This window comes from Phacochoerus africanus, chromosome 3, assembly GCF_016906955.1.
Source record: "Phacochoerus africanus isolate WHEZ1 chromosome 3, ROS_Pafr_v1, whole genome shotgun sequence".
Classification (NCBI taxonomy): Eukaryota; Metazoa; Chordata; class Mammalia; order Artiodactyla; family Suidae; genus Phacochoerus; species Phacochoerus africanus.
The window spans coordinates 147,419,164-147,444,191 of NC_062546.1; the positions used below are offsets into that span (position 1 = coordinate 147,419,164).

The following is a 25,028-nucleotide window of genomic DNA, read 5'->3' on the forward strand; positions in this document are numbered from 1 at the left end:
TTCGAAGTGAATCAGATTCTCTGTTTTCATGGACCAGAAACACACAAAAAGGGGTGTGGGTCTCAATGGTTCCTAGAGAAAAGTCAGTTCACGGGCTGCCATTTTGTGAAGTTCCACAAAGCCTAGCACATGGCTTACCTCTGCACAAGAGGGGAAAATGCAAATATGGCTGCCTTTTCAAAAGTGCAGTTTTTTTCCTAGCCCTCCTTCCCCGAGCAGAAAAGGAGGGTCATAAAGCTGTGCATTTTTTTTAGGTAGAGGAAAAATGACAATTGAGGTTCTCAGAATATCTTAGAATTAAACAATCTCTGTTCAGTTCCACATGTATAGACCCATGTAAAGTGCTCTAGCTTGGAAGGGTCCAACAACATGCTGGATTTTCTTGTATAATTAAAAATATTGTCTAATTATTCTTCAGTGCAGTAGGTGTTGCTCTTTCACATCCAAACTTGTGTCCTCTGCTTCTCCAGTGTTTGCTGAATCCTCAGGCATCTGGTGAAGAGGGGAAGAGAGAGAACATTTTAATGAACCCTGGCTGCTGCTATGGTTACCTCTAGCAAAGTTGGGAGTCCACTGACTTTCTCTAGAAAGAATATGATTTTTGCTGAAACATGGCAACAGAAGTACTTTTAGAAAAAAAATTCAAGGTCATCAGAATTTTTTCAAGGGATATAAACAGCCTGCTCCTGAGGGTGTTGTGCACCTCCTGCTTAAGTCCATGTCCACTTAGCTACTTACTGGGTGTGAGGATGTTAATAGCAGAGAACTTACACACAGGCATCCAATGCAAATATTTATAAAAGTATTACTAGAAGTCCAAAGACAGTGTCCTTGAAGGGATGGGGGGAGGGGTTACCTCTTACAGGCTGATTCTGAAGCCTGGCTGGCCATGCCCATGCATTAATGATGAGGAAGGCCAGCCAAGGACATTTACTTTCAGCTGGGGTTCACTGGAGCAGCTTCCGTGAGAGGTGCAAAGGGAATGTGACTCCTGCCTTTGAAGAAAAAGGACCTTTTTTTTTTTTTCTTCCAAGCCTGAAACTGGGGAGTTGCCCTTTTCCTGAACAAATGGAGCCCCTCTCCTCTTCAATATTGCATTGAGCAAGCTTTTCAATGAACAAGCATTTGGGGGACAAGGGAAGGCGGGCTAGGATTGATTCCATAGAAATGAAAATTGCAACAACAACAACAAAAAAAGAAAAAACAATGAGAATTGCACTTCAGGGATACTTAAACAAGGGTTTCAGAGGGGATCCAAAAAGATTGCCTCTCCTCTTTCCCAGGACTGTCCAGGAAGTTGTTTCTGCTGAGAGAAAAGGACAGGCATTGGGAGTTCACACTTATTTTGGACAAGTTGACAAGTACCTAAAACCATTTCAGCCTTTGAGCTGGTTGGCAACTCTCTACCACAGAAACCCTAAGAAATGGGAGGGACCCCAAATTATGTTGAAGAGGGCTGGTGAGGGAACAACACACTTTCTTGGCCTGCAGAGCCCAGGTTTTCAGCGCAAGATCACTGACTGGGGCTTGCTTGCCTGGAGATGAGAAGGGCCAAAACAGAAAGTGCTTGGCTGCTATTTCAGAACAGCCTTTTGGTGAGGAGAGGGACGGAGAGGCCAAATGAAAGGAGAGTTGGAGGGATGACCGCCAGGATCACCTCCTCAAGCCGGCACGGGGCGGTACACAGCACTCATTCTCCCTGTAACACAGAGCCCAATGAGCAGAGGTTTCAAGCCAACCCACCAAAATAAAAAAAAAAAAAATTTAAAGGAAAAGAATTCCTAGCAAAGGTGAAAGAGAAAGGAATCCTAAGGGCAAAAAAGGCAGAGAGAGCAGATGAGGGAGGAAGGAAGAGGAGACTCAGGAGGGGGAGGAAGAGAAGGAGAGAGAGAAGAGGAAAGAGGAGAGGGAGAGAGAGAGAAAGAGAGGAAAAAACATGGCGCTTGCGAGCTGTATGTGCAAAATCCGCAAGGAATTGCAGTAAATTCCTTTTTGTTTGAAGAAAATTTACAACTTGGTAATAGACCTTTTTATGACCTATTTGCGGTCGTCATTGGCTGCGGCTGGTCATGTGCAGGCTCCGCTCGCCTTCACGGCCTTTTTCCTGATTTCCCAGGCGAATTTCCCCCCGCATTCTGCCTTCCTAGAGCCTCACCCCCTCTTTTTCTAACCTTTGTCTCTGCAGAGGTGGGCTCCAGTCGCCGGCTGCGGGATCGCGGGGTCCGCGGCGGCGTCGTCTCCCGCCCGGCGCTCAACCTGGCCCCACCGCCGCTTCGCCCCGGCAGCGCCGCTGCCGCCTCCGAAGCCGGTAGGGAGCCCGGCGGGCGGGAGAGCCCGGAAGGAGCCCCGGGCACCGAGGCCCCCGCCGGCGCCGGCACCGCCCGCCGGGAGCAGCCGGCCTGCTCCGGGTGACCGAGCCGCGCGGTTCCGACGCGGCTCCTTCTCCAACATGAAGAAGCCCAGAGCGTGCGCAGCCCGGCAGCGCCTAGTGGATTACAGTAGCCTCCAGGGCCCACCGCCGCCTCCTGCTCGGCACCTCCGGGTAAGAGTCTCCCCCGCCCCGCGCCCCCGGCGTGCCACCGCGGGGCTCGAGGCGCCCACCCCTTTGGACCGCTCGGTGAACCCGGCCCGACACCCTACACTTCCCCGGGGCCTGGGAGTGGCTGTCTGCGCCCCCTGCTTCCAAATCACTCCATCTCTGAGCGGACGTCCCCTGGGGCCCCGGGTGGGGTCCAGCTGAGCTCAGAAGTCGAAAGGAAGCCCTGTTTCCTCTCGAGATTCCGAGGGGCGGATAGCGGCAGTCAGGACCCCACTGCCTAGATGGAAAGCCCCCCAATCTCTACCCTGGGAAAAGTGTGTAGATGGTTCCTGGACGTCTCAGCTTTGTTGGGGGTCGCTAAAGGCACTTAGAGTACAGAGCAGTGTTTTGCGGTTTGTCTGTGGTCAGGTATCTGGGAGGCTAACAGGTGCTTTTCGAGGGTGGGAGCTTGGGGTGGGGGGTGGGGTGAATTCCGTGTATTCGGGATGTGCTTGGTTTGTTAATCTAGACTTTGATGAGTGATGCTTATTTCTAAGGTTTATGGTTTATTGGGCCTTGTGTATGAGATGGAATTTTAAGTATTAACTGTTTCTCTAGTCCTTAGACAGTTTTTGTAACAACACAAGAAAGGTTTCTCACACATGTAATAATCTATCAAATGAATTTGGATTATTCTGTGCCATAAGGTGAATGCATGTTTGGGGAGGTAACAGTATCAGAACACCTGGTGCAGGTCTTGGGAAAAAAAACCAATAGACATCTCAGAAATTCGAAGCATGTTTAAGTTAAAACATTGCTTGTGTTTATTTGCTAGAGTAGGAAAAAAGTAGATATTTTGCTCTCTAAATGTACTGTCATGGTGTAGGTCATTGTTGTTTTGCTTAGAATCGAATATTATATGGCAACATTTTCAACTCTACTTCAAAATCACTGAACCAAAATATCTATGAGTCAAAAGAAAATTATTTGGAGGAAAAATGCAATTTTCTCCCACGGACTTTGAATGGCACTTGAGGATGCAGTTCTCAAATCCCATTGCCTTTTCCCTCATGGACACATTGTGAAAGAGTAAAACCTTTGGACAATCTGCCGCATTGCGCATGGGGTTGACCTACACATGGCGGAGTATCATTTTTCAAGCACCAGCAGAAAACTCTAATTTAATGTTCTCCCCAATATTCCACTGTAACAATGTTGGCCACAAAAGGATTTCTGAACAATAAACGACATCTTTATAGAAAGGCATTTTTAGTAATTCATGATGGAATGATGCTCATTTCAAAATGGAGGGCTAGGAGATTTGTGGCCCATTGACTTCTGCGGAACTGTCCTGGATCACTACGATCCTCCACAAATAAGAAACAATGATTTTTACATTTGGAATGTCTGTATTTTGTAACGATTTCTCTACTAAGGTACTGCTGAGATCATTCTTTCATATTGGCATAGAGCATTACCTACTGAAAAGCAGGCCCCTGGTGGGGGGGGCTCCCAAGGCCCTCCCCTGGCAGTTCCAGAGCCTAAGGAGCACCTAAGTTGGCTGGAACCACGATGGGGATGGGGATGAGTTGTGGCCATGATTACCAAGCTCTTGTGTTCAGAGCTTCAGTAGCCCTTCCCTGAATTTGGTGACTGAGCACGCCCAAGTGACTAGGAACCTGAGCAGGCTGCAGGTCCGATTATGCTGCAGAGGATGATGTCATGGGCAGATATGGAGGACTAAGGAGCTCTTTGTAAGTCCCTGTGGTAGCGTTAAGAGCTTACTGGAACTAAATGGTCATTTGCATCGAAGGGAGTAAATAATCTGCAAATCACATTTGAACTCAGGCCACTTAGACTACTGAGGAGACTAGTTAACACTTTTGCCACTGCCAGAAATGCTCCCACTGTCCCTGTTAACCTAATCTTTTTAAAAGTAAACGAAATAAAAAAATACTCGGACCCTAAGAGGCCACAAGCCAGGGAGTGTAACTCCCAGCGTCCTTGGCCAAACTTCTATCCGTTTATAGATCAGGGAGCCGATGGCATGTCAGGGTCTTAGTATCTAAGGTCAGGCAGTGAGCTGGGCTTGTGGTCTCCGAGGACCAGGAAAAAGAACGAAGCTCCTTGTTATAAATGTGGCCAAGCACCAGGGCTGAAAAACCAAACCTATTTTCCTGTTAGATGCTCCTCCAAATAAATGTATTTCGCCAGAATTCTGCTTTCCGAGCTCGAGAAGCAAGAGAAATCGGAACAAAGACAGTATTTCACTCTGGGCTGGCAGGCAGCTGTTAGAGGTATTTACGGCCTTGCCGCAGTGCGGCCGCCGGGCAGGGCACGCGGGGGCACCGGAAGCTGGGGAGAAGACACCAAGAACTCGGAATTCCGATTTAAGTCCAATTTAGGGTCACTTTTCCGGAATTGCTGTGAATAGATACCCTCTTTCTAGGAACTGGTTCCTTAGACTTCATAGTTGTGCAGAATGAGGGAGAAGTTGAGCTCTCTGAACGTAGGGTGGTTCCTCCCTCCCGTCCCCCTTGATGAAAGACTTGGGAGAAGCCGTGTACTAAATGTGAAATTGCTGATCCAAACGACAACCTTCAGAGGGTTCACTGGCAACATGGCGATTTTGTTGGTTCAGAGGAACAGCGCTTGCAAATCAGAAGGCATCTTGAGGCTTTTGACATAGGTTTTCCTGAAAAAGAAAAGTATGTTTCTGCCTCTCTAAGGTGGGGCATGCAAGGTCCTCTGCAAGTACCTGCTAAAGTAGCGCGCGATGCCGCACACCGCCCAGCGCTGCGCACACCTCCCACACAGTTCAGGGCCCCCAAAACGCCTGCCTCGCGCGATTGCCCGGCGTCAGGCGCATGTGCAATGAAATAGTCCAGCCTGAAGATCCAACCAGCAAAGTACGAGTAGGGGGAGGGGGCGAGTGGACTCGGAGTAGGAAGATATAACCTGATCTCTCCACTCCTCCCTCCCTCTGGATTCGCTACTCATCTTTCCTTTATTCCAACCTTCAGTCTAAATATAGCCAAACATCTTGCCCTTGACTACGTTATTTTCAATCGTCTTGACTCACCACCCCACCCCAATTGAAATCTGTACTTTAGAAACAGGCTGCAAATAAGAGCTAGTGGCCAAAAGAAAACCAAATCTTTCAAGGTGTTAAACACACACATACATTTTTAACACCTTAAAAGAAGACCTTATATGTGACCCTCGGGGGCGTATAGATTTTTTCAGCCTGGTGCTTAGGCTTTGGGAAAAGGCCTTTCCTCTTGGAGCCTGTTCAAACCGCCAAACTTCAGGCTGATCCTTCAGCCAGACCACTCCCGGATCTTGTTACGCCAGCGCAGCACGTTTGAGAGCTCCGTGGGGGCCAGCGGCTCAGCGGAGCGGTCAAACAAATAAAAAAATAAACAGACAAACTGGAAGGCTTTTCCGCCTGGGCTCGCCTAATTAAGAGGGGGGGGGGAATGCACGCTCCTGGGCAGAGAGCCTGTTGTCGGTGCTGGGGGGCTGGGGTGGGAGGCGGCCTCAGGGTCCTCTCGCCTCCTTCTGGCCATCCCAGGGGACCCTAGAGAATCAGCTCACAGCCTCTGGCGCGGGAAGACCTCCGCCGGCGCGAAGAAGCCGGCCCTCAGGTTTCCGGGGCTGGCGCAGTCCCCCTGCTCGGCTGTCTGGCGCCTTGTCCAGGAGGAGGCGCTGTAGGACAAGCGTCTTGGCTGCGGAGGCGAGGAAGATGCCCCGGCCGCGAGCGGACCGGGTGGGGTGGGGGGAGGGAAGGACACGTGACCCCGCCCCTCTCTCTCCCCGCCCTCCACCTCCGCTCGCAAAGTGTTTTCCGCCTCCGAGGAGAGTTGGCGCTGGCGACGCTGCGCCCACCCCCAGGGGAGGCTTCGCGAGACGCGCAGCAGAAGGAGCCCCGAGGCCTGGGAGTCTGAAGGCAGGTACCGGGGTGGCGGTCCACCTCACTTCCTCCGCCTTCCTGGAGGGGGCGCGATTTCCGCGCTCTAGGCTTCGAAGCGCAGGAAAAGAGCTAGGGTCCGGTGGTGGGGCAAGCTGCGCACAATCCGTGGGGTCCCAACCAGTCCCCTATTGTTGGGCTACTGTGCTTGCCACTTTCCCTTCCCGCAATCCCTGGTACCTAGAACGGACACCCTTGAAGAGCATTCAGCACGTCCTCCCGTAAGCAGACGGGCCTTGTCCTGGCTTACCCAGGACAAGCCAGGGTGAATCCTGTTGCTCGTGCTGTTAAAGAACTCCGCAGGTGCTTATCTTTCCCCCTTTCCTCACCATCGACACACTCTTCTTTCACCGTTGGACCCATTTCAGGCCTTTCGTGGGCTCCACGGGGGCATTTCTTGCATCAGTAGTGATACCCAGTTTCAACGACTGGCTCTGATCCAACGCCACTGTTCCTCATTGTCTCCTGGCAACACAGTCTTATGCCTCCTTCTTTACCTCAGGCCAGTGATTCTTAATGAAGGCCTGCATTCAAGTCTCTTGTTTATAATCCAGGTTCCTGGGCCTCACACTAGACTTACAGAATCAGAATGCAGTTTGTAAACATTCTCCACCATAGCAATTAGGATGTATACTTATGTTTGAGAATTAGAAGTCAAGGGTGTCTCCTGCTTCTTCTATGGTTCCTTGGTCTCCGGCGCCAAGTTCTCTCTACCCCCCTCCCATAGTTCTGGGGGCTCCCTCTTCAATTAAGTTTTCTAATGTCACGACCCCATGGGGTGAGTAATTGCTTCCATTTAGGGAAGGGAACATTGGTCCTTTGCTAACTTGGAGATTTTTTTTCAAAGAGATGAGTAGGTTCTTGGTACAGTCTGCCTTCGTTCAAATCTTTACCTGCTGTGTGACCTTAGGCAAGGAGGGCAAACTCTCTGGGCTAGTTTCCTCATTTGGAAAGTAGAGATAATAAAAGTACCTTCAAGAGCTGTTGTGAGGATTTTTACTTACATAGCACTTCTGTGTTCCCAGCACTATTCTAACTGCTTTAAATACATTAACTCACCGATTAAGCACTTAAAATAGTTTTTGGCACAAGCCAAACATTCATTACCTGTTTTGACCGTGTATTGAATAATAAGCATTCAGTAGGTGTTCCTTATCATCAGTATCCCTTTTCTGTTCAGTAATCAGGCCTAGACTTTTAGAACTGAAAGAGACCTGATTCCTGTGCCCAATCTTTGAATAGTACAGAGCAGACAGACCTAGACTTGGTGACATGGAAAGTGGCAGGCCCAGGAGAACATGGATCTGGGACTTTTCCTGTTGCTGTAGTGAGCCTCATAGGCTCTGCTTCCTTGGATCTCAGTGTCTGGCACCTGCCTCCAGGGAGATTTCAGGGCCATACCTTGGAGGAAAGTGCCTCTGGTTCCTCAGTGGGCAGATATCAGGTAGGGGAAGCCTCACACCCACACGGGACACACATGTGACACCTACAGGGGACACTCATGTGACACCTACAGAAGGCACAGGCTTTACCAGAGAGCAGGCCCCACCATCCACCTCCTGGAGTCACTTTCTCCACCACCACCTATCAGTCACAAGCACTGGGCCAAGTGCCCTCTTTTACAGCCCCAGGACATCTCTTGAAACCTGGCTCAGGGTGGAAAAGCAAAAAGCCAGAAGACCATGCAAAGGAGGCAAAGAGTGCCCCACTCTCTTTTATCTGCTTGTGTTCCAACATTTGGGCTCTGGGGCCATGGCTGAGCCACAGCTCCCAACTTGGGCCACAGTGATGTCATGGTGTGTCTTAGAGAGGCCTTCACCGCCACATCTCCATCAGCCCTTCCAATTTTTGAGATTCTTTTTATCTTTTAAAAAGAATTCTATAAATACTACTTCAGGATATAACCCACACATATGTACACAGGCCCCCCCCACAACCAGGTTTCACCCCTGAGCCTTGGCTTCCATGACTTCTGACTCTAGATTTTTCCTGAGTGGGCCCCCACAGCCTTTGGCAAGCTGCTTCTCTTGGCTCAACCAGAAGTCACCTGGGTCAGATTTTCTGTCCAAACACACCTAGTCTCTTCTGCTTTCAACCATGGAAGGCAGGATTTGGCCCATGTAATCAGGCAGCACTGCAGCAGCCCAGCCACCCCATCTCCTGTGCCATCTAACCTCTATTTTTGGTTCTCAAAGACTTAGATGACCACCTCAGGCTCTGCTTCTCTTGGGAATAGTGGAGCCTTTTCCAACCTCTGGCCCCAGCATCAGAGATGCTGCCGCAGAACCTGTTCTTTGACCTCCCATCTCTGACCATCAGGGTTGTTCCCTCTGGGGTCACCTTTCCTTCCCAGAGGACAGCAAGTCAGAGCTCCAATGGGCAGATGCCATCGTAGCAGGTGGAGGTAGGTGTAGCAGAAGTGATAGAGTACAGTGCTAGGACTATGGAATCATATTTCTCTTCTGCTTGGGACTCCCCAAGCTCTACCCCCAGCCTGTGTCCCTAAGTGCCAGACCTGGCAGTCTCCTTCCTTTATCTGCCCCGAGCCCAGAGAATTCACCTAAAGTCCCATCCCCACCTATCCTGGGTGTGCAAACAGTTTAAGTGGAGAGTTCCACACCACCTCTGGGCAAGAAGCCTCTTAAAAGTCAAGATCAGAATATTCTTTCCTGGGCCACATGGCAGGGCCCTTGGGGTGGGCAGGTCGTGGACCTCATTACATCAGGAGTGCAGATGATGCCTCCTCGGACCCCTTAACTCTCTCCTCCTTCCTGGGAGCTACTTGGTGGCATCTGGGTTGGAGGAGCCCTGCAGGGGACCCTACCTCATGGGAGCACTCCAGGCAGGAATTCCCAGGATTGGCTCTTTCCAGCCACATGAGGAAGGACAGTGCCCAGAGCCTCATTTTACCCAGAAACCAATTCCTGACAGGTTTTTAAGAAGGCTTTCCACCTCTTCTCCCTTACCTCTTCTTTCTGTCTACCAGGACTGCCATCAAAAGTCCTTGGGAAAATCCCAACAAATTGGCCCAAGCTAGTCTGCCGCGCCCTCTGGTGCTCCGTCTTCTTACTAGGTAGAATCTGTTCTTCCCCTTCTCCTCTCTCTCATTCATCTTCAGAAGTCCCACCCTGGGCGATGGGGGCAAGGCAAGATTAGGGGAAGGTGGGCACTTTCTTCTTAATCCTGCTTCCTGGCCATCCTAAGATTAGGAGGTAATGGAAGTTGACTGCCTTTCTTTCCTCCTTTCCCCTAAGCATAGCTGGTTCCTTTCCTGTTATTGTCTAAATATAGAGAGGAGGCTGTATAATTGTATTCTTCTTAGGTAAGCCACAGTGAGGACTGCAAACAAGTCCAAATCACCATCCTTCATCACCTTTCATTCAGAAAATATCTGTTGAGCCCTGATTAGGTCCCAGACATTGTTTCAAACACCATCTCCTCAGCTTGGTCTTCTCCTTACACCTCCCCCCCACCCCATAAAAAGCTCATCACAATTGCCTAGAATATCACGCATTCTTTGACTAATTCTGTTTTATTCACATAAGGAAAAATAAAGAAAGCTTTTCCAAGCACCTCAAACATTTATTTATTTTTTTGAGTGGATTAAGAGGGGCTTATTTTGAAGCTGTTCATCTAGTGCTAATAGACTCAGAAATCATTTTTTTAAGGATTGATCTTTATGTTCATGTTTTAAAAACAGATGCCACCAACTGTAAAAGGAAAAGATACTGCTGAGTGTCTAATGGGTGTGGAGGAGGTGGGGAGAGGCAGGGGAGAAATAGATGCCATATATAGTCCAGCCAATAGCCTTCTGCTTTCTGTCCAAGGAAAGTGAAATCAGGACATGGGTTTATAAATGCACAGAGGAAGGGTGGGAAGTAGGGTTTGAAGAGGTTTTTTGTAGAGAGGAGTTTCTTTCGTGGGTTTGATAGGACTTGCTAAGAACTTCTGCAACTGAATTTGATTTAGAAATCATGTATGTGGATGTGCTCTACAAATCTACGCAGAACATCCATTCTTTGAATCAGAATAGTCAAAATCACACATTTTCATACTGTTTGATAGCAACTCTGACAGGCTAGGGAAGAATGCTGGGGGTCAGTTCGCTTTTATTTACTCCCCTTGCGGGCAGCTGGGAGCATCTTTCCCACCCCCACCTACCCCAAGCAAAGAGTGTCACATTCGCTGCCGCCAGATAGAGCAGCACTCAGGCCCAAGTTCCTTTTCTTGCTTTCTCAGCGGGAGAGCATGGCCATCCCCTCCTCTCTTAGGCTCTCCCTCTGGTGGGAGTGGCAGTGTGGGAGTGGAGGCAGAAGAGGGGGAGAGGGATAGGACCCCAGCCAGATTTGGAGCCCCAAGCTCTGTGTGGGGGCACCGTGGGACTGGGGACATCTGACTTCCTGGGCTTGGGTTTCTTGAGAGCCTCATTTGCTTGCTCACACCCTGTCTCCTTCACACCAGGGCTGTTTTATTGTTTTATAACCTTCTTTAGCGCTTCAGTTGCCAAAGATTCAGATGGGGCTATTCTCCACTTTCTCACTTCACCAAACCCCAAATCTTGCTGTTTTAAGCAGTTTGGTCACTTGCAAAGGCTTCCCTTCCAGATCTAAGCAAATTATAGAAACTTCTAGGCATGTGGCTACCTTCAACTTTTGCTGAGCCCATTCACAACAATACAGAGCTGAGTGTTAACTCCAACTGCCACCCCCACCCCCAAGCCCACCCTGCCTCTCCCTAACTACTCTTTTCTTATTGAATCTAAAACAAAATCTCCAATAACTTCTGGTGTAAGCAAGTAAGAAGTGGCATTCCGTTCCTCTTTATTTACCACATCTAGAGCTAGAAAATGATCGAAATAAAGGAGTTGATGGTACTCACAGCGAATGTAGCCCAAGAATCATAAGGCATGCCCACCAATCAGCCTTTTCCAAATAGCACTATCTCCCAATCTAAACAGACATCCCTGAAAAGATGCTATTTGAAAAGCTCAGGGTATTGATATGAATATGACCCCCCCGTGCATCCCAGATATTTAGAACTATTTAAATGTGAGGGAACAGTTGCAGTGAACCTTTATTTAGTGAATAAAAGTTTAAAGGCGAAGGTTATTTATGGTTCTGCAGAGATGGGACCTGAGTGGCTATTTACGAGCACGTGATTCCAATAAACTTTGTTTTATGGCTTGAGAGTTGACAAGCCAAAATATAATTCCCACCATAAATTAGGTTAAGAGCATACAAGTGCAGATGCTTGGTTCCTGGAGCAGCAATAGGGAAGTGAGAGGCTCCAGCTACCGCCGGGCTCAGAAGGAGACAGTTCTGCTCCCATCTCCCCTGCCCACTAGGAGAGAAAACCAGTAAGTCACTTATTACTTTTTCCAGGACAACTCCAGGGGTGGGGGATTTCTCTGCCCCATTTTTTTCTGCCTGGTGGGGAGAAATCCCATGGAAGTGAATTTTAATTTTAACTTACACCTAAATCAACAAATAGAATGGGAATCCTGATTTTCTCCTCTCCCTTCTGAACATAGGAAGTTAAGAATTAAGGGCTCCCACCTCACAAGAGGGATTTTCTGTCCCTCTCCTCCACATAATGGAGCATCTGCTTCAGAAGTAGAATAAAACCGATAGTCTAGGTGGACAGAGAGAAAGTATAAGGATGGAGATGGCTCCGCCTCTGAGATTTCTCAGGGAAGACTGCTGTCCCAGAATAAAACTAGAGGAGTCTGAAAACTGAAAGCTGGGCGCCAGTCCCTGTGAGGACTACTGCTCTGTAAGATTGCTTTGGGGGCTCCCCAGAAAAAAATGCTGATGAAATGATGTCATATCCATAGAGCTGGGTAACAATCTAAAGCATTGCCATTTACCTTTAAACTCATCGATTTTCCTCTTCCTTGGTTATCACTTGGGTCCTCGTTTCCCTTGGAAATTGCTCTTTGTTTTGAATTAGATCAGAAGTGGGAAGGCAAGTCCCAGCCATGCCCGGTGCTTCTTTGGGAAGAAGACATTTGGGGGGGGGGCGCTAGTTGGGACTGGGGGATTTGAAGCCAATCTGAAACTGGAAAGGGAGCTGAATTGCTCTGAGCGCGAGACAGACGGGGAACTGGGGCAAGGGACAGATGCGGCGGCTGCCCCCTCCCCAGTGGACCTGCGCCCACCCCGCCGATTGTGCGGAAGAAAACACACAAAGGCCCGTTTTCTCCTCGCTTCCCGTTTTCCCACTGGGGAAACCCTGTTACAGACAGCCTGAGTCGGGCCACGCAACCAGTAAGGTTTTGCCCAAGGGGTGCATGGAGTGTGGGAGGTAATGGGGGCATACTACCCCCCCCCACCCGGCCCATGAGTCTGCCCTTGAGCACTGCAGTCTCCCGCTCCGCGGAGAACTTGGCGCAGTTCCTGGGGGCGGGCACCCGAAGCAGGGAGGTCTGGGTATTGGTGGGGTGTCTGGGCCTTGTCATTTTTCTGTGTATCATCTATCTCTGCTTTATTATCCTGTGGAATTTAAGTGACCCCGTTTTCATTGCAACAGGTTTGGGACCGTGAGACAGCGCCGCTGTAAGTACCTTCCCGTTTCTTCCGAATCGCAGAGGGTTGGTATTGATAACTGGGGAGGTGGGGCGGGAGAAGGGCCGCGCCAGGGGAGTGGGCGGGAGGAAGAGCGGCCCTGCCTCCCTAGGCCTGGCTCTGCGAGGGGAGCTCGATTTAAAGGTGGAGGCTCTGAGTTAGACTGCTGCAAAGATTTTCTGGGGCCTAGTTTACAGCCACCTAAGAGAACGTGTCGCGGGCTCTCGCCCTGGTCTCCTTGGGCCTCCCTGGACCTTCCCAGGCCTCTCCAACTCGCACAGGTGCAGCTCCGCCGCAGTGCACGCGACTGTGAAGAGCTTGCAGCTAATTAGCAGCCCGCCCTATTAACAAGTTGCGGCGAGCATCGCCTTCTGCTCCAGCCAACGGGCGGAACACCAAGGCAACGCGGTGCCCCTCCGACGCCCAGCCCAGCTCAACCCGGTCCAGCCTGGCCCAACCTTCTCTTGCTTTTTATAAAAAGAAGAAAGAAAAAAACTTAAGCCTCTACGGCTGCGGGTGTGTTGAGTTGGCCCGCTTCTGGGAAGGGCTGCGTGGAAGACCCTCCTGGCCCCTCCCCCAGCCCCAGCCCCAGCCCCAGCCCCAGCCCTAGCGGTTCGGGCTTTGGGTTGGGGACAAGGGCTGAGCGAGGAGGGAGGGTACGGCCCTTCTTTACCTCTGCTCCTCTGTAACTGCAATTTGAGAATTACTGCGTCAGAGCCGCTGGCAGTTGCAGGCAAACGTGGGGCTCAAGTGGGGGAGGTCCGGTGGGGGCAGAGATTCTTGGGGTCGGAAGTTTGGATCTTTCGACCCCAAGTTGCATTATGTCTCAGAAGACAGGTACATTTCTGAGGATACCTGTGAAATCTCCAGCTAGGCTGTCTTATTTAAGATGATGGTAGTGGGGAGAGAATGGTGGAAAAAACCAGCAGCCCCCTCCCTCGCTGTAAAACAGAGATGACTATTTTAATGGGAGATGGAATGTGCGAAGATGTTGGGAATCAGGCACCCTCTCTGGTGAGATGTCCTTTCTCTAGGCTTGAGGAAGATGGGGCTTGGCTCTGGGCCAGTTTTCTGCCCTCCAGGCTGGGCAGCCTAATCCACTCTCTGGAAGCTGCGCGTTTCCCCCCGCCCAGTGGAGAGCCCTCTCAGAACTTAGTTCACCTCTACAAATCAGGCTGGCTGAAGTGAAAGGGGCTCTGGACTCCAGGTTAGAAAATCTAGTGTCCCCAGGACCCCCTGGTCTTGTCCCTTCCTGCCACTGCCCTGGTTCTGGGTGCATATCTCTGTGGATGCTCCTTGCTTACAAACCCATGTTCAGCACCCTGTAGCTGAACACAGCACAAAAAGCTGGAGACATCAAAAGCATTTGTATGGGCAGTTGAGCGGGAGGTGAATATTTAACGCTTTTGTTCATCAATAACTCGTTGGCTTTGACCTGTCTGTACAAGTCGAGCAATAAGGTGAAATGCAGGTCACAGCGTCTAACAAATATGAAAATGTGTACCCTCACCCGGGTCCCCACCCGGCCCAGCAGGCTCCCCCAATTTGTCTGGATAAAGCCTAGGCCCATAGTCCCCAGGAAGGTGTGTGTGTGGGAGCGTTTGGAATTAAAGGAAGTTGGGGGAACCCCTTCTGGGACAAGGAAGTTGGGTGTGGGGCAGCCTCAGAGCTCTTGTTAGAATTGGCACCCAGGAAATCCCTACAAAATAGCCAAAGCACTGGAACCAGAGGATGGGGTTGGGGGGGCAGTTGTTGGAGAGTGTGCAAAGGGCAGAGTAGAAGAAACCAGCCTGTTTTGCCAGGCTACCGAGGTGGAGGGAATTTTCCCTTCTACATCCCACCAGGCCCAGGTTGAGGCTTGAAACTAATTTTCGAATCATGAGGGTTCAAAACAATCAAAAATTTTTTAACGCCTCTAGCTTATACTCAGGGACCCAAAAATCCCACTCGAGCCTGAGCATCCCTTTGCCCCTGAAATCCATCCCAGCCCTGAGTGTTCTTGATGCCCTGAATGGAGGGGTGAGCCCCAGCCTGCGCTGAGGCGCTGGGGCGGGCGTGCGATTCATGAACTTTTGTACTCTTGTGTGCTGCTGTCGGCAAACAAAAATAATGAAACTTTGTGATATGTTTGTAAATGATTTCGAATGACCCCTCGCCCTGCCCTTCACCATTAGTGCTCCGGCCCCAGCCGAGGGCGGCTCTGTGCCTGCAAGCAGCGCCTGCCTCGGGGTCTGCAGCAGCAGCCGAACGGAGAGGCCAGCCGGGCTCAGGGACCAGGAAGGTAAATGCGGGACTTCTTGGAGAACTAGCTTTGTCAGCCAACCTGGCTTGCCCTGGCAGTGGGCAAAAGAATGGGCAGAGGATATTCCCTCTTGCCTCTTTTTCTTCTGCCACTAAGGGCATTTGCTCCTTTCTGGAAAATACCAGCTGTTAAGGGAGGGGGGGGGCGTATGTAGATCCAGAGTTGGGGGGGGGAAATAAAGCCGCCATTTCTGGGATGGATTATTTTTCTTCTGTTCTTTTTGTTTCTTTCTTACGAAGAAGACTGTTCTGACTCCTTGGCTGCTTGGTAACCCCGGCCCTGGTACAAGGATGGGGAACTCCTTGCTGCAAATTGCCATCAAGCACTTCAGGCTACCTGAACCAGCTCTGAAAAGTGAGCATCGGCTGGTGGCAGCTCCGAGGAAAAGGCTGGGGCTGGCAACGGTCTGGGTACTCACTCTGGGTGGAACCCGGAGGTAGTAACGTTGTCTATATATACCCTGTAGAACCGAATTTGTGTGGTATCCACATAGTCACAGATTCGATTCTAGGGGAATATATGGTCGATGCAAAAACTTCACATTTCTCCGAAACAGCCAGAATCGGAAGTGGAGGCCAGAGGCAGCCGGCGGGGCAGTCGCCTCTTTCTGTTTTATTACCTTGGACCCTAGGAGGATCATCTGAGTCCAGTGACTCTAGAGCAGCCTTTTCCTGGAGGAGCTCCTCACCTTTAAAGAGAGGCCCCTGTGTAAACTCCTAATTGGTTGCAGGAATGCAAGGCCAAAAGGTTAGGTTTAAGGAGACTGGGGAGAGAGGTAGGAGTCCAGGTACCCCAGCCCCAGCTCTGCCCTCCAGGGACATAAAGTTGGAGGGTGCCCAGTGAGGGGACTCATGGGCTGTTCCTGCCGTGTGGGTAGAAGGTGAGCTGGGAAGAAGGAGCTTAGGGTCCATTTGGGTGAGATGGGGTGCCCTCACCTTCTTCCTGGCCCACCCTTCAGTTGCCCTAGCTGGAGCATCACCAGGGCCCTTGCCATAGCAGCAAGGCCCAGGTTTGGCTAGAAACACCCCGGCCTGGGTATTTGCAGAGAGCTTGGTGGTTACTCATTGCCTAATTTGATTCAAGCCAGCCAGATTGTGGTAACTTTTGGGTGACCCTGATGAAGACAAAGCCGGCATTCGGCCTTTGTATGGTAGAGTCCTCGCTCCCGCGGGCTGGGCGAGCAGGAGTCCTGCCTGCCTGGGGTTCTCTGCCCAACTCAGAAACCACTTATTCCACCCACTTTTGGTGCCATACACCCTGAAAGATATGTGGATTCATTCCCCCTTGATCTGTGCCCATTTGGGGGACTGATTTCAGGCAGGGTGAGTGGAGAGGGCATTGGAGGTTAGCAGAGTCAGTGGCGGACAAAAGCTGGGCTTACCTGTGGGGAATGAGGGTGCTGAGATTAGAACTACATTAACATCTGGTAGGGACCCTCAAATGTGCCTCGGCAAGTCACTTGATTACACGTATGTTATTTAGTTAAATTTGCGAAAATTATAAGATGCTCACCAACCCGGTGATAAACTCACTCCCTCGCTATTGGCTGGCGTGGTCACATGGCCGCCAACTTTATTCAGTTGACAGCAAGTAGGAGGGCCCTATGGAAGGAGAAAAAAAGACAACACGAGAAAAATTAGTATTTTCTACCTTCTGAAATTAATGGCCATGAGTTCGTATATGGTGAACTCCAAGTATGTGGACCCCAAGTTCCCTCCGTGCGAGGAATATTTGCAGGGCGGCTACCTAGGCGAGCAGGGCGCCGACTATTACAGCAGCGGCGCTCAGGGGGCCGACTTCCAGCCCCCGGGGCTCTACCCACGGCCCGACTTCAGTGAGCAGACCTTCGGAGGCGGCGGCCCCGGGCCAGGCTCGGCGCTGCCCACGCGGAGTCACGGGCAAGAGCCCAGTGGCCCCGGAGGCCACTACGGTGCCCCGGGTGAGCCGTGTCCGGCACCCCCGGCGCCCCCGCCCGCACCGCTGCCCGGCGCCCGGGCCTGCAGCCAGCCGGGCGGCCCCAAGCAGCCGCCCCCTGGGACAGCCCTCAAGCAGCCGGCCGTGGTCTACCCGTGGATGAAGAAGGTGCACGTGAATTCTGGTAAGGCGCGGGCTCAGGACCTCTGAGTCTCCACCCCAGCCTCGCGGCCTGGGCCCCGCGAGGGGGTGCAAATGGGTGGGGGCGTGTGGGGCTTCAATGGGCGCCGCAATTACTCTCTCCATAAATTTTTATAGCCAAGGGAGCAAGCCGGGACCATGTGGCTGGCTGCTTGGCTCTGGGCGCAAAAGGGGGTGGAGATGGGGGTGGGGTGGGGGTGGACTCCATCTTCAGAGCGGAGGGAAGGCGGTGGAGGAGAGGGGCTTTCCAAAATGCAAGGGAATTCCGGAGCTGGCGGCTGGCCGGGGAGCTGGGAGCAGGTTCGGGGATCCCTGCCTGTCCGCCCAGGGAGCAGGTGGGTGCCAGGGGTGGGTGGGAGTGAGAGTGTGCGCCAGGGAGCGAGGGCGGGCTGGAGGAAGGGAGCCAGGAGCGCGCAGGGAGGGCCTGGGCCTCGGGGCGCGCCAGGAAGTGAGCGGCGCTGGCCAGGGGCCTAAGCAGAGGCCGGGCGCTGACCTGACCGCGGTCTGTTTTGTCTCGCAGTGAACCCCAACTACACCGGCGGGGAGCCCAAGCGGTCCCGGACGGCCTACACCCGGCAGCAAGTCCTAGAACTGGAAAAGGAATTTCATTTTAACAGGTATCTGACGCGGCGCCGTCGGATTGAAATTGCTCACACCCTCTGTCTGTCCGAGCGCCAGATCAAGATCTGGTTCCAGAACCGGAGGATGAAGTGGAAAAAAGACCACAAGCTGCCCAACACCAAAGGCAGGTCCTCGTCCTCGTCCTCGTCCTCCTCCTCCTGCTCCTCCTCAGCTGCCCCCGGCCAACATTTGCAGCCTCTGGCCAAGGACCACCACACGGACCTGACGACCTTATAGAAGTGGGGACCCTGGGCCCATCCCTCCCTGCGCTCCTGGCTGAGCCGAAGCTGCAGGGGCAGGCCGGGCCTGCTGTCACCTCCTTGGGCTCTAAGGTACTGTGGGGTGGACCTGGGACACGCAGGCCGCCCTCGGACTAGGTTAGAATCCTGCCCGAGGGCAGCCCCCTCCCTGGAGCGGGGATGGGGGTGGGAGGGGGGCGGGATTCTCTCTCTAAGTATATTCTCAAATGGCAGGAGCTACTGAAAACAGAAAACCTTGGCGAGTCATTAAACTCCTGAAAATCTCCGCTGTTGGGTTTTGAATTTGCAAATGAAGGTTGGACGCTTTATCCCAGTGTGAATCTGAATATCCTCCCCCACCCCACCCCTCCAGGGATCTTTGTGGTTTAATAACGTGGGGGAGTTGAGGCAGAAGGTTGGCCACCCCTATACTAGGTGCTTTCAGTGGAAGCAAGGAAAGCTGGGCCAGGATTTCTGAACTTGCTGGGGTATAATTTCTGGCGTGAAACACATTTTTTCTTTTGCTCCCAGTGGCCCCATGCCCAAAGAAAATGAGTCTAAGAAGGAAGTGGAAATGGGTTGTTTTATGTTTAGATTATATTTTCTTGAATATTTATTTGTTGGGGAATTGGGGTACAGAAATAACTGACATCTTGTTGCCAAAAAAACTTAACGTGGTGAAAGGGGCTGAGTTTCAGGGAGCAAAATCAGAGATATGTGGTCTTACTTCTGGCTATAATCGGCATTTTGAACTCCACCCCCTCCCCACTCCCCGGAAATGTGTGTAGGGGGCCCTTAACCCTTCTAGAGGAAAGCAAAGGAGCCACTCAAAGCTGAGTTCTTGAAAATATATTTCCACATGTGCTTTCTTCAGCTCTGTCCTTACCACCAGTTCTGGGTGATTAAAGGAAAGGGAAAAAAGAAAGAAACAAATGGTCCAACATTTTCCTTCTGGGGAAAGAAAACAAAACCTCTATGTTCTGGGTCATTAGATTATGACTGAATTTTCTGTTCCAACTGGATTCCAAATGTCCCAAATACCCCGTATAGCAAGCAGTATTTTATAGAAACTGGTATATGGCCTATCAGGGAGAGGGGATGTGCAGTGGGGGAGAAAGTGGGAAGGTGAGAAAGTCTTGCTTTTGAAAAATGAAAGAAGGGCTGATTGAATCTAGCAGTCCCCAAAAGTTGGTCTTAGGGTTTTTTCCCTAAGTTTTAATTTTTTAACACAAACCTAAGGAAGTTTTTCTCAACCCATTAATTACAGAATTTATAAAAGTATAAAAGTTTTCAGGCCCCCTTTTCTCTCTTGCCTTGAGAATCGTGGTTTAAAGAACAATCACTTTCAAACAACAGGAGAGATGTTATTTAGTCATTTTTCTTATGCCTTGCCTGGGAAGCGTTCAAAGCTCATTTTTCTAAAATGTTGACCCTTAAGGATAAGGGGAAAGAGTCAAAGGTAATGGCCAGAGTTCATATACTCAAATGAAACAAGGCTTCAGAAGTTTAAATCCCAAAGCCTCAGGCTCCAAAAAGAAACCTCTGGTTGCAGCTACCAAAAAGTGACAGAATGGGGGCGAGGGGGGGGGGAGCTTGAAAGGGAGTTTCAGAATTGGGACTATTTTTTTTCCCCCAGTGCTTCAGAACACTTTGGAAGGGTTCAGAGATAAGTTTTAAAATACATTTAAGTATAAGGAGTAAAAAGATTTCCTCTGCAGGCATGTTCTTTGGTTTGGTGTCTCCTGAGAGCTGAGGGCAGGTATTCACTGGAGTCCCTAGGCTGAAATTCCACTCCTCTAAAGTATCTTCCAAGCCTAGGTCTTTTGTATTAGACCCTGGGGACAGCTCTTTGTTCCTCCTTGGGGTGAGCCTGGCTCTCAGACTTGCACATGGCAATACTTGAATATCGCCACGTCGGGATATTAAAGATGGATATTCCTGCATTATTCGCATCATTGTTTCTATGACAAAAAGCACAGAGTTCATACATAGTCAAGATGTCTTTTTTCTGATGCCCTCACGTTGAGAAGCTGAAAAGGTATTTTACTGAAGTTCGGCTAAATTACAGAATCAGGTTCATCCAGAGGACAAATTTTCTATTCGATTAGCTGTATTTCAGCCGGGAGGACTGACCTCTAAACCCTTAACCTTTTGGACTCTAACTACCCTTCTCTTCTCTTTTTTTTCCCCCCCTCTAACATGGAGAGCAGTCTTTGGATGTAGCATTTGAAAAGAGCCGCTATCCTCATGCAAGTTGGCAAGTTCCTCAGATTCTTTCCTAAAGCCCAAATCTGTGAATACATTGAACCTTCTCCTTGGGGGGGGGGGATATATATTTTCACAACTTCCAACTATGTTATGTATTATAAGGATTATTATATAGATTTCCCCCCTTCCCAGAAGTTCAGGTTACTCACCCTAGCTTCAGACCAAATGCCAGAACTGTTTAACTGCCTTCACCCCTGCCCCAGAGGAAAGCCAGGAGGCATATTTTGAGGAAGAAAACCCAAGCTCCTTCTCAAACATAGCCCCACTACTTTGGGAAGTAAGTTAATCAGAGCAACAACTTCTTTGTTTATAAGTCTCGGTCCTCCTTCTCAGCTTCTAGGGATTGTCTTTTGAAATGTTAATGGAGCCTGGATGGCTCGGAGGGCAGCCCTCAACCCGAGGTCCCAATGGGACCCCGGTGTCCATTTGGGCCCACCAGAGTGGGACAGGGAAGAAGTCTCCCCCCACCCCCCAGCCACCTAGGGCGGGGAAGGAAATGAGTTTCCATCTGGGAACGTGCTCTATCTAGAGAAACCTAGATGTAGAACAGCTCAGTGCCCATTTGCTTTTATTTGTTTCCAGTTTGTTCTCCCAAATATGAGCCAGAAGTGTTTGTTTTGAGGTTTTTAAATGGTGTGTTGGGGTCGTGACTGGGGGGGAGTGAAGTGTTTGCTGAGGACATTGCTCCTCAGACTCCCATCTCACTTTGTCCATTGCAGCCTTTTGTTGGGAGATGACATTGTCAGTCAGCCCCTTGGTGTCTGTTCACACAAGATGCTTTTTAAATAGAATTGACCAATGTTCTACTGCCACTGATTAAAGTATTATTTATACTAATTGTTGCCTGTAGTTTTGATGTAATTCATTGATCTATATTTGCAATAATAAAAGGTGTAGCGAAATCTCCCTCCTGTTTGGTGCCTCCACAGAAGCTTTCTTCATTAAGTCTTCTAAAAGCTAACATCCAATATAATTTATTTTATTATTTTCTGTAATATACCTGATGAATGAAGTTTAAATTATGTAAGGCTTAGCCATCCTACCATTTGCTCCTCCTCCATACCTACACACTCCCAATTTGGCTATTGTATTTTTGTGAGCATTGGGAAGCCTGAGGCTGGATTCAGGCTGCAGGGTGGTGGGCATTATTTTTTGAAAGGAAAACAAGTAACTTCTCAGACTTAGAAGAGGCTCCTCCTTAGCCCTCTGCATGGCCCAGGTCAGCCCCAGACCCCCTTGGTCTCTCTTTGTGATGTGGTGGGTGAGAGATCTCCTGACCACCGCCACCCCCCCACCCCAACTCTCAGAGTGTCCAATGCTGGGTTATGAGCCAAGCTGGGCCGGTGGCTGCCCTGATCTGACCCCTCTGGCCTCCAATCTTGGGCTGCTCCTACTTCTCCTGTGCTGTTCAGCCCCACTGGGGCCTCCAGCACCTTCCCCTCCTCCCCTGAGCGCCCCCTCCGCCCTCCAGATGACAGTAAACACAGTAAACACTCCCCACTGTAAAAAGTGGCTTGCACTATTTTTTTTTCACCAGGCTTTTTCACATCTTGGCCTTGCCTTGAGGAAGGGCCCAGGACAGGAGTCCCGAAATAGATGGGGGGGGGGTTGCTTGCAACAGGAAATGAGCAGAATGCATAAAATCAGACATGTGTCCTTAATATATGGAAGGGCTCGCCTCAGACGCGTGGACATGTGTATTTATAAGTGTGCCGACAGAAGTTTAAATATTCAGACACATTTTATGATTGTCCTCTGCCCGTCTTCTGGTTAATGGCTCCTCCCGTGCCCACCAATACATCAATACGGTTGTGTGTATTGAGTCGCGGGCAGGGATGAGGAGGAAGCGAGTGCATAGCCGAGCCCGCCGGAGTACAGTACAGTAAATCGGGCCCCACGGCAGACGGCGCTTCCCGCGCGCCCGCCCGCCCGCCATGTTGGGGAGCCCTCCCTGCCCCCCGCGCCGGGCTGGGCGGCCGGGACTCGCCGGCAGCCGGGGGAGGGCCTTTCATAACCCGGAGAATTTTCAAAGTGCGAGGAAGATGATAAGAATAGATTTCTACAAGTCCCGACCACGTGATTGGCGAAATAATTAATTCAGCACGTCCCTTAAGAAACACGGAGTCGTCATTAATCTGCCACGCAAAGGGCTCTCTCCGACTTGGAAAGTGCAGGGATCCCAAGAATATCACCCGCCGAGGGGGGCCGCGCGGCGCCCCAGCCCTCCACCCTCGGCCCCCGGCGGCGGGCGCGGGAGCGTGGCCGGCAGGTAAATATTTTGGCGACTTTTATTTCTTCGGATTTAAATCCTTAATGAACTTAGCTGTCAGGGCCGCTGACAAATAGTTCCCTTTGCTTCCTGATTTGGAACCGCGCGCCGGCGAGAAGTTGTTAGTGGCTTGGATGGTGACCTTTGGTTCAGCAAAGCTTTGCACTTATGAAAAATTACTGAGAGCGGCCGAGTGTGTGTGTGTGTGTGTGTGTGTGTGTGTCAGAGAGAGAGAGGGGGTGTGTGAGGGGGTGCGGGGGGCGAGGGGCGAGGGTGTGCGCGGGCTGCTCGGAGGCGACAGGAGTAGTAAAAACCCGCCCGGCTGGGGGACGCGCCTGGCGCACGCGGGCTGAGGTTGCCCGGTCGCCTGTGTCTACCGGGAACAATGGTCGCTGTCAGGGCATCTGCCGCCTATTCTTAAACCGGTGAGAAAAGGCCCCGGCCCTCTTTTCAAGCGAGGGTCGTAAATTTTTCTTTGCGTCATAATAGAAGGCTATAAAATCGAGTTGAAATTTTACCCCAGGCAGGTTTTAACCAACAGATAATGATTTCCGAGTTGTTTCTCCCACTCTCCTCCCTCCCCACCCAAGCTCTGCTGCTTCTGTCACCCCAGCAAGGAGTTTCTCCCACTTCCCCTCTATTTTTGTCTTTTTAATTTGGGGAGAAGATCTAAAATAAAGGCAGGGAGAAGAAGTCTTTGCCACCGAGGAGTGGAAGATCTTAGGGTGAGGGGAAGCCTTGGGGGAAGGGAAATGGGGGAGAAGCCAGGGTGAGATGCAGGGGCTCTCCTGCTGATCCCGTTTCAGCCCTTTTTTCTCCAGCACTCCAAGGAGGTGCGAGAGAGGTTCTCACCCTACTGCACCCTACCCCACCCACTCCAACCCCAGTTTGCTGGAGAGCTGGGCTGTGGGCAGCAGCAGGCATTCTCCTCCTCCAGCTCGGCTCCTGCTCCCTGATGCTGGGGAGAAGAGCCTCTTTATTCGGCTCCTTCCCTCTCTTAGGCTTTGAGGATGACATCGAGCTGGAGGCTTGCTGCGTGCAGTGGTTGTTTTGTGATTGTGTGTGTGTTTTGATTTCTTTTTTGGTGTGTGTATATTTCCCCGTCAGGACAGAGACAAAGTTTCCTCCGTTATGAATTATACATTCAAACAATAACACATTAATTCAATTATTCAAAGATGACAAATGTTTATGTGCTTTGCAAGTGACTCTGGCACGGATTCTGGGTGCTTTCTCTGAGCTGCTAGCGTTTTTTTTCTCAATGGGAATTGGCTCCCCTCCCACCCCCAACCCCACCCACTGAACCTACCTCTACATCTCCTGGTAGGCCCAGAGAAGAACCCACAAAAAGCCTCCCCAGCCTCGCTGCCAGCCCGGCAGCCAACAGCCTCCCAAGGCCCAGGCTTGGCGGGCATCGGCCCGGGCTATTTTATCAGTGTGACAATTGCCTGGGTTGGTGTGATAAATCATCGTAAGTAATTCCTGAAAGGGTGCGAGGCTGTTGGGGGCCGGGCGAGGACTGTAAATCTTTCCGGTTTATTGCTCTATGAACATATGCTCCGATTGAAGAAGGCTTAGATCCTTTCCTGGAGACAAATTCCCGCAAAGCGGCCCCCCTCTTTGGCTGGAGATTAACACTTGCTGCGGGCCGGCCGCTTGGCCCCTGGCGGGAGGCAAGGGGGCGGGGTCCTCCGGGTGAGGGTGGACTGGGGGCACCCACCCTTGGCTCAAAGAGGCACCCTGAGTCGGCTTCCAGCCAGGCCCGGCCAGGTGAACAAAAGGAGAGGCTCGCTCACAGGTCAGGGGACTTGAGACTGTTCTCTGGGACTTCCCGGTGCTTCTGGAGTGGATCTTACCCCCTTCTCCCTTGCTCTTCTTCGGCTGCCGGGCATGTTCGCCTTCGCCTGTCTGACACCTTGCAAGCGGCGACAGGGCATCTGATCCGTGCCTGATGCCGCTGAGAAGCAGAACTGGCTGGGCAAGCGAGACTTCAGGGATGGAGTGGACACCCCTACATGGTGCGGGATTTCTGCGTGCGGGCCGAGCTGGGGAAGTGATGTGGGGGCTCATGGCAAGCTGGAGCTGGAGGCCGGCTGACCGCCCTGGCCGGGGAGTTTTTAACCCTCCTCCTCACATGCAGAATTGTTACCGTAAATTCCACCC

General features: G+C 51.1%; 2 protein-coding genes and 1 long non-coding RNA gene across 5 annotated transcripts in view; 2 read left to right on the forward strand and 1 right to left on the reverse strand.

Moving 5' to 3' along the window:
* On the reverse strand, positions 1-2,451 carry LOC125123314 (translation initiation factor IF-2-like). Its single transcript, XM_047772940.1, has 2 exons — positions 2,172-2,451; positions 1-492 (listed from the first exon to the last, which is right to left on the reverse strand). Exons 1-2 carry the CDS (start codon positions 2,449-2,451, stop codon positions 485-487), a joined length of 288 nt encoding a protein of 95 aa, XP_047628896.1. The 3' UTR covers positions 1-484.
* LOC125123315 (uncharacterized) lies at positions 2,450-16,962 on the forward strand. The gene is made up of 4 exons (XR_007134026.1): positions 2,450-2,542; positions 13,017-13,042; positions 15,226-15,332; positions 15,593-16,962. It is a non-coding gene; the product is annotated as an uncharacterized LOC125123315 (long non-coding RNA).
* Positions 15,789-25,028, forward strand: part of HOXD4 (homeobox D4) — a 17,234-nt gene continuing 7,994 nt past the window's right edge. The window contains exons 1-3 of one of the 3 annotated variants that reach the window (XR_007134025.1): positions 15,789-17,451; positions 17,989-18,421; positions 20,539-21,502. Coding sequence is in view for 1 of the 3 variants with exons in the window: in XM_047772939.1 (XP_047628895.1) it covers positions 17,016-17,451; positions 17,989-18,326 (774 nt within the window). In the remaining 2 variants the exon portion in view is untranslated. Of the gene's footprint in view, positions 17,452-17,988; positions 21,503-25,028 lie in introns of those variants that run through there. The other 2 variants (XR_007134024.1, XM_047772939.1) reach the window with 2 other exon arrangements.

What these genes read in the sequence shown, in the direction of transcription:
- LOC125123314 (XM_047772940.1), bottom strand. Translation starts at nt 2,451, where the DNA reads ATGTTGGAGAAGGAGCCGCGTCGGAACCGCGCGGCTCGGTCACCCGGA.